A 9672-nucleotide genomic window follows, 5' to 3' on the forward strand; every position below is an offset into this window, starting at 1 on the left:
ATAACTTTAGTTTTTATCGAAAATTAAGACTTTGATAAGTACGAGACAAGTCACATTTTCACAATTCAGCAAATAATAACGAAATGGCACCGTGCACAAATTTCGTCGTCAAAACTGGTCAAAATGTCACTTTTCTACTCCTATAAGTTCGGCCATTTATCGTGGTGTGGCGCTGTAACACACATATAAGCACGAGCCCATGTCCGTGTGCTCGCAGGCGACATTAAGTGTGTGGCTACCGATTTTGCCAGACCGCCGTCTGATACTGTGTCGCCACCGTCAACGCAGAGTTCTTGGCTGAGTAGTCAGGAGCCTTAATGGAAACATTTTTCACTTTTCACTTTTCATCCTAAGAAAAAAGTTTCTTTTCATCCTAGGAAAAATGATTGATACTCAGATTGGTATAAATAAAATTGGTATGGTAATAAAAACGAAATGTGAAATCAAAACAAAAAAGCCCTGCAGGCTTAACAAAAATTAGGGATAACGCAACATTTAAGCCGAGACAAGACAAACATGTCCGTCCTGTTTTATAGCCGTAGCACAGACTCTTGCATAACGCATAATGCATAGTGCATAAGGGAATCAACCAATCGAAATTCTTTTTTTCCATGGAATGAGAGGAAAGGAAAGCTTCTGATTAGTTGATTCGCTTATGCACTATGCGTTATGCAAAAGTTTGTGTTATAGGCCTAAGGATATATCCACATAAACTTGCATAGGTGCAAATAAACGTATGCATAAAGAAAATTATCCAATCGCATTTCTCTTATAAAGACGCACGTAAAATGTGATTGGATAATTTTCGTTATGCGTATGTTTATGCGGCTATGCAAGGCCGTGGTCCGAATCATGCTGACAACGCTCATGAGCATTGTTTGTCTTCGTTTAACATTTGACAAACAACAAAGATGAAATGATTTTTAAGCGTTGTGAGCGTGTATCGGACCGCGGCCCAAGTTGTGTGAATAAACTCTTAGGGCTCTTACACATGAAATGCATAACAGAGCATAAGCATAACATAAGACTGCTGGACCAATGAGCATCTAGCATAATGTCGCCATATTGATTTACATAAGATGCTCATTGGTTTAGCGGCCTTATGTTATGCATATGCTCTGTTATGCATTTCATGTGTGAGAGCCCTTAGGGCCATTCCACACAAACTTGCAGAGCCGCATAACCATATGCATAAAGAAAATTATCCAATCACATTTCAGTCATAAAGACAAACGTAAACTACGATTGGGCGATTTTCTTTATGCATATGTTTATGCGGCTATGCAAGTTTGTGTGGAATGGCCCTTACAGCCCTTCTATAATAAGCCGCAAGTCAGAAGTTCTAAGCGATCTTAAGTCATAATCGGTGAAGTTGGCCAATAGCCAACTTGAAGCCAAGTTTGTTAAGACTGATTAAGACTTCTGACGTTCTGACTTACGACTTATTGTAGAAGGCCTATTAGAGCCCAGACACAAGCTTTTGCGTAACCCCGGATCTACAATAGGTGTTTTAAGCCTTAAGCCGTAAGAAATTGACCAATTACAGTCGAATCCGAGAAGAATAAGCGACTGTGATTCGCCCATTTCTTATGGTTTAAGGCTTAAAACCCTATTGTAGATCCGGACTAACGCATAACGCATAGTGCGTAAGAGAATCAACCAATCGAAATTCTTCTTTTCCATGGAATGGGAGGAAAAGAAAGATTCTGATTAGTTGATTCATTTATGCACCATGCATTATGCTTTATGCAAAAGTCTGTGTCGCGGCCTTTACTTTCGTCACAGAACTAATTCCTAAGTGCGACAGTGTATAAAAGTGTAAGCACTAAGAACATATCCTCACCACTTTTATCTCACATTTTGAGGGCATGGCTCCTGTTTTTCTAGGGATTCTAGGACTTTCTGGTCTCAAGTATGAGTGACTTGTACCGTGTCCAATTGTGCAAAGTAACGATAAAAGTAACTGTAAAATTCGTTACCGTTACCAAAAAAAATATAACTTCGTTACCATTACAGTTACCAGAAAAAAAAGTAACGCAGTTACCAATAAAGTTACCAAAAAAGTAATTTGTAACTGTAACTTCGTTACAAGTGATGAGTTATTTCCATTCCCTGCATATATCCAGAAATATTAAAGACAAAAAGGATATTATGAAATACCCTTTTACTTGAAATTGTGTAAAAATTTAGAGAAACAAATAGAAAAAAAGGTTAATTTAATTTAATAATATTTTTGTATTAAAAAATTCTACTTTCTCCCTATTATATATGTAGTTTCAAATAAAAGAAGTGTTCTTCTCGAAATATTTATTCGTAATACATGTCTGCAAAATATTTTGCATTTTAAAAATTATTTCATAAGCTTACCAATCGAAAAATCTTCTGCCATGAAAAGTACCATCAGATGAACCATTGACATATGGCAATTCTACTCCCACATGCGTGTCTTCTCGGCCAGGAACGGGACCTACATATCTCACGCGACCTTGGAGGACCCTACCTTCCGGTGATATAACCTTCACAAGATGATCCAGTTTGAGATCTCTTGGTATCTGGAAGGTGCACATAAAAATTCGAGTAATCATCTATTTAAATAACAATTAAAATTGAATAAGACTACAAATCAACAAAGGATAAATAATGCCAATGAAAGCCGATACAGTTGAACGTGTGTAATCTAAATATAATATATATGTTCATCATCAATTATTAGGTGTACAACTTTGCTTCCGCCGTTTTCCTATAGATGGTTTTAGCGGTAAGTGGTGATCGAAATAAATAGATCATAGACATCATACAATAAACTTGGGCATCTGTCAACATAACCCCATAGAAACATTAGTCGATTTGTGTCTACATCATAAAGTTATTCTCGATTGAAAATGTCAGTTTACGAGCCAAATTCTCGTCATTTGCGGGAGATTTTAACTTTCTGCTTCAATATGAAGAAATCTGCGGCCGAGGCTCATCAAATGCTCTCAGATACTTATGGTGAGGCCCCTACTAGTGAAAGAACGTGTCGTGAGTGGTTTCAACGCTTCAAGAACGGTGATTTTGACATCGAAGACAGGCATAACGGTGGAAGAGAGAAGATTTTCGAAGATGCAGAATTGGAGGCATTACTTGATCAAGACTCGTGTCAAAATCAAGAAGAATTAGCACGATCATTGGGAGCTCAACAAGCCATTTCAAAACGCCTCAAACCCATGGGAATGATTCAGAAGCAAGGAAATTGGGTGCCGTACGAGTTGAAGCCGAGAGATGTTGAACGGCGTTTGTTTGCTTGTGAACAGCTGCTTGAAAGGCAAAGATGGAACGGATTTCTGCATCGCATTGTGACTGGGGACGATAAATGGGTTCATTACGATAACCCCAAGCGCAGAAAATCATGGGAAGTTCTCGGCCATGCTTCTACATCGACGGTCAAACCGAATATTCACGGCTCCAAGGTCATGCTCTGTATTTGGTGGGACCAGCTCGGCGTAGTGTATTATGAGCTGTTAAAACTGACTGAAACAATCACAGACGATCGGTATCGAACGCAATTGATGCGTTTGAACCGAGCATTGAAAGACAAACGGCCGCAATACAACGAGAGACACGATAAAGTGATTTTGCAACATGACAATGCTCGACAATGTTGCGAAAGTGGTCAAGACATACTTGGAAACGTTGAAATGGGAAGTCCTACCCCACCTGCCGTATTCTCCAGACGTTGCTCCCTCTGACTATCACTTGTTTCGATCAATGGCACACGGCCTGGCTGACCAGCACTTCCGGTCTTATAAAGAAGTAAAAAATTGGATCGATTCGTGGATCGCCTCAAAAGGCTGACCAGTCTTTTCGACGCGGGTTTCGTACGTTGCCCGAAAGATGGGAGAAAGTAGTGACCAGCGATGGACAATACTTTGAATCATAAATGTATAAAACCAGTTTTTTACAATAAAGCCTCGAATTTCGGAAAAAAATGGCGGAAGCAAAGTTGTACACTTAATACAAACTTTTCGATCATAAGATTTGGTCATCCTCAATGCATAAGTAACAAATATCGGAATTAAATTACGTTGTAAAAAGATAGGCGAATAAAGTGTACAGTTATTAAATCATCATTAAGCTGTTGTCTAAAATTGAAAACTGCAATTATCATCTGTCGTATTTAGCTGGATACTCAAACCAGAATTCCGTAATTTAATTAAAATATCGAGTTAATATTTGAAATTTTTGAAATGATTTCCATGGTCGATGAGTTGAAATTAATTAAATCAGTTGAAAAACTTACATTGAACTCATCATAACGATGATTCGTTATAGCGCGATGTGATTATATACTCGTATTGAAAGCGTAAGAGGATGTTTCGTATTCGCAGTGTTTATATGTACGAATATTAAACAAAATAACAATAAGTAACCAACAATAAAAACCGACAATACAAATTTTTAACTTATAAAACAAGGAAACATTACTCTTCCTTAATTAAATCATGATATAACAAATCCAACAAATCATTTTACAAATTAAATATATTTTTTTTATATATTTATATATTTTTTTATATGTTTACATATTTATATATTTTTTTATATATTTATATATTTAAAATATTTAGAATTAAATGATTAAAACATAAAACGAATTACAAATATAACAATACCTTTGGCAAATATGGTTTGGCATTCTGAGGAAGATGCCAATCGCGTATCAAGTTCGGCTCCGAATGCCTTCGCGTTCTTCTTCGTCTTGATGTCTGTTTGTTCCAATAATCCGTGCTGATGCTTGATATTGTTAGCATAGAATCAATGCTTCGCCGCAGATAATCCTCAGCCTCATCGATTAACGATTCAGTAGAGTCTCCGCTATTTTCACCGCCGACTGAGTCTGAATGCAAGTTGGGTAAACTACCGCGCGTCAATGGACACTCTGGAAATTTCATTTTGAACTCACTATATCGGAATCGATGTAAATTTTCTTTCTCAAATACTTTCATTATCATGTCATTTTGAAACGTAGTAAGGATCTTGTGTATGCATATATGTAGATTTATAAATCTGATAGAAATATACAAAGCAAAAAATAGAACACTGCCTTACATAACATACTATTCCAATTTTACCCAGATAACTTAGTATCCCTAGAATACAGAGTCTGGAAATCGACCCCTAAAAATGGCGGACACATCTGCGCGTTTCTGCTACGTATTTGCACTAGTGCAACATAAATGAGAGATAGAACAAGTCCTTGCACAGAGATTATAAGGAACATAAATAAGTAAATAAAGCAAAATACTATAGTATTATAATAAATATAAAATACCGAAATTATACGTAAGAAATACATATAATTTCGATATTTTGTAAGAAAAATGAGCATAAAATGTATTCACGTTTTAACAAAAAATTAATGTGTTATAAATATAGAAAATCAAATAACAATATGAATAGTAGATATTTATGAGTATAAAAATATGTACTATGACAATAATTCTCTGTATTTACAGGATACACAACGCCATACTGTTGCGTCATAAAATGTTGTAATTCATGGAAGATAGGCTACACAATGCATGTTCTTCCAAAAAATTGTGAAAGACGACAGCAATGGATCAGAAATATAGGAGGATATGATTTTGATCCTGCAAAGAATTATTTTGTATGTAACGTAAGTATTATATGTGTTTATTTTTTTAGTCATATAATATTGTATTAATATATTAATAGTTCTATTATAACATGGAACAGGTACATTTCCCAGCTAATATGTGGGAAAAACCACGAGTAGATGGCAAACAGAAATCGAAAAATACTGCTATTCCCACGATTTTTCCAAAGAAAAAAGAATTGGTATCAAGTAATAAAGATTGTTCTGCTTTTATGAATGTAAGAGTAATATAAAATTAAAATGTATTTGCATGTATACATTCATTAGATTCATAAATAATGTTTGGAATGTGGGTATCCATTTTAGACTAAAGACTGTCCTGAAATAGAAGAAAACAAAGATGTTTCTAATAGCGTTTTCGGCCCGATCGGGTTTGCACCAACCTGGGTCAGATTAATGGCGTTTTGCGCTCTCCTATTGGTAGAGCGTGTGACGTCAACCAATAGGAAAGATTAATCCAACCTAGGTTGGTGCAAAGCTGGCCGGGCCGAAAACGCTATAATACTCCGTTAATGGAGGAATGTACAAATAAAGAAATGGAAATCGGAGCATATATGCCACAAGTTGTAGTATCTGAAGCATCTAAAACAGATGATCTGAAGACAATGCTAGCAGAAAGCAATTTGGATACAACAGGAATGTTATTAGATCCTAATAAAATGCAATTGAAATTGAAGCATACGAATATAATAATTGAAAAGCTGGAAAAATCAAAGCGAATGTTATCAAAACATGTTAAAAGATTAACATATCAAAATAAAAAATTAAAAAATTATGTACTAAAAGTAAGCAAGCATATGAATAGATTATTCAATAAGGATCAAATAACAGCTTTGTATAGAGCATCACTACGTGGTTATAAATGGTCTGATGATACCGTAAGAAAAGCCCTCCGATTAAAATTGTCATGCGGTAGAAGTGGCTTTCAAGAATTGTTAAATAGGTATGCCACTACCTGTAGAACGTACACTGAGACAAAGATGTGAGGGTCTTGAGTTTCAACCTGGTATTTGTGAGTAAGTATTTGAAACATTACAACAACAAGTATCTCAATTTATGGATGATCGAGAAAAGGATTGTATGTTAGCTCTAGATGAAATGAGCATTACACCAGGAGAACAAATAGATCATGGCACGATGTCACATGTTGGCCTTTTAACTCTTCCCGATGACAAAGGTAAAAAAATTGAATATTCACAATGATTCTACCGAACACAATGTAACATGTAACATCTGTTAGTTCTGTTTTCTACTCAACAATATAACTTTGTTGAGGAAATTACAACTAACAGTTGTAATTTCAATGTATTTATTAAAATCTTGAATTAAGCTCCGAATGTAAGTTCCGAAATTGGATAATCACAATGATAAAATGGCTCAAGACTTTTAGATGGACTGGGAAGTCACATTTAAGGTACTTTATCAATAAAAGAGAAATAAGAATATGGATGCCTGATTTTTTGTGGTGTGGGATTTTGATTTAATTGAATCAAATTTGCTGTCTTGATCAAATTCGCATGCAGTCTGCAATCAATTTGCTTACTGGATTTTTTACTTTTTAGTTACTTTTCTGTGTAGATAATAATGTGTTACTCTTTCCATATAGGTTATATAAAAGAAGCTACGTTCTGGTTTTTTTGCTAGGAGGCATTTTTACTCGATGAAAAGTGCCCGTAGCATATTATTTCACATCAGATAATGTAGATGGTACTATTTTAAAACAAATCATTGAAGAGATTATTCAGAAGGCTGAAGCTATTGGATTATACGTTCATAGCGTAATATCTGATATGGGTCCTATGAACTTACAAACGTGGAAAGTGTTTGGTGGCATCGTTGGTGGAAAACACAAAAATTAGAAATTCAATCGCGCATCCTGTAAATAATAAAAGAAAACTTCTATTCATTACAGATGCTCCATATTAAAAAGTATGAGAAATATGTTAGTAAATAACAAAGTGATTGAGTTGCCTATGACATTCACGCAAACGCCCAAGTTATCAAGTTCTATTGTCAAATATGAACATTTACAAGAATTAGTAGATATACGATTTGCAATTGAAATTAATACCTAAGCTAAGAAAGCAAGATATAATATGTACTACATTCAATAAAATGAAAGTCAATAAAGCCAAGAATGTATTAAGTCGAGACGTTAGTAGTGCCATTAAGTTTTATGCAGAAAACACAGGTAAAACGGAATTGAATACCACGGCAACATTTATAGAAATAATTTCTAAGTGGTTTACTTTAGTAACTTCACGAACGCCACGTGTTGCATTAGGTAAAACATCGCGAAATGAAACAAAATACGATGAACATATTGCATTTCTTCAGGCTGTCGTAGAACTCTTTTGCAAAATTAAAATTGGCTACAAGCAAATATTTGAACCAGTGCAAAATGGTATTATAATTACCACTACTTCTATTATTGAATTGACTAATTATCTGATTAATGAATGAAATTATCAATATGTGTTAACTGGTCGTTTGACACGGGATTGTATTGAGAATTTATTTTCTTCAATACGTGTGAAACATCCTATACCTACTGCGTTGCAATTTCAGCAATGCTTGAAACTCTTGGTATTATCGCAGTATTTAAAATCATCATATATGTGGAATTACGAGAATGATGCTGGACATATTATTGATTTTATAAATAGGCCTAAAAAGAAAGAATGTAAAACAATAAATCAATGCACTGTCACCGCTATGAATCCGAAAGAAAACATTCATATTGATAATTATGAACTCAACATTCTGTATAATTTAGCAGGGTACTTAATTTCAAGCATTATGAAATGTAACAAGGTATGTGTGCAATGTTTACATTCTGTTGGATCAAAACAGTTGGTTCCAAATCAAACGTACTCTCGATTCGTACAGTTACGATGCTTCCGTAAAAAATCATTGTTCTTCGTCAATAACGATACTTTTCAATATACAGGGTGTTTGAAAATGGCGGAATCAATCACCATACAAGCGGGAATACACACAGTTTAAAAAGGATACAATGAAATAAGGGAAGAGATCATGTGTTTTTAATATTTTATTTATATATTAGATTAGAAACATGAGAAACATGAATGAAAAATATACAAAACATATCAATATGTAAGAAAACAATAAAAATTATTTGATAATGGAATGCATCGTCATGGTTTTACTATTATATGTCTTATTTGATCCTTTTTTTATGCTTATTTTAAATGCGCATTCTAAGCAAAATGAAACGTTTCATAAGTGTTGTTGGTAAATTATGGCAACGTTTTATTGTATTACATATAATATTTTTCATCTTGTTCATATATAGTCCAGTCGTCAGAGATCTGACATCTAAAAATGATCCGACCTGGTTGAAATTTTGTGTGAATGTACATTAGTAGTCCCCAAAAAAGATGCAAAAAAGTTTGCCACTCGTACCCCCGAGCTTCTTCAGAAATTGCCCCCTAAAGGGGGTAAAAAACGGAAAACATCGATTTCCCAGAAATCTGTGCATGGAAAAAAAAAGTTTCAAACAAAAAATGTAGCTGACACGATTTTGAACAAAAAAGTTCCTTACCACTTTCTTTGTAAATTGAACCATTCTCTCAGAAAAAACGACTCAAGTAATGAGTTATTTTGAGTGTCAGTTGCGCGCGAGAAATGAAATATTTGAAAAAATTTTTATCAAGTACGCGGTAAATATTCAATAACTTTTGTTTCCAGTGACCTACAGGGACAAATAAAAACGCATTTTAAAGGGGAAGAGTTCAGCTTTCTGATAGAACAATAATATTTTCACAATAATATATTCACAAATGAAGTAAGATTGTTCAAATCTGTTAATGAAATGAAGGTTTCGAGGTTATGGCCGTTTTTTTGCCATTTTCCATATATGAATAAAATTTATCAAATCTGATGACAAATATGTATGGAATCTTAATTCTTATAGTATAAACTGCAGTACCTATACTATAAATTTTCGATTTTGATGTTTTGGAAAAAATATGACGAGTTTGAAATATGCCTAA

General features: G+C 34.4%; 1 protein-coding gene across 1 annotated transcript in view; it reads right to left on the minus strand.

Annotated features, from left to right (window-relative positions):
* The window catches only part of LOC108761179 (uncharacterized), a 60420-nt gene that overhangs the window by 24385 nt on the left and 26363 nt on the right, over window positions 1-9672 (minus strand). Inside the window, exons 5-6 of the mRNA XM_018507586.1 lie at window positions 4653-4918; window positions 2368-2552 (exon numbers count right to left, since the gene is read on the minus strand). Coding sequence (XP_018363088.1) covers window positions 2368-2552; window positions 4653-4918 — 451 coding nt within the window. The remainder of the gene's footprint in view (window positions 1-2367; window positions 2553-4652; window positions 4919-9672) is intronic.

The sequence above is a fragment of the Trachymyrmex cornetzi genome, unplaced genomic scaffold, assembly GCF_001594075.2.
Source record: "Trachymyrmex cornetzi isolate Tcor2-1 unplaced genomic scaffold, Tcor1.1 scaffold242, whole genome shotgun sequence".
Classification (NCBI taxonomy): domain Eukaryota; kingdom Metazoa; phylum Arthropoda; class Insecta; order Hymenoptera; family Formicidae; genus Trachymyrmex; species Trachymyrmex cornetzi.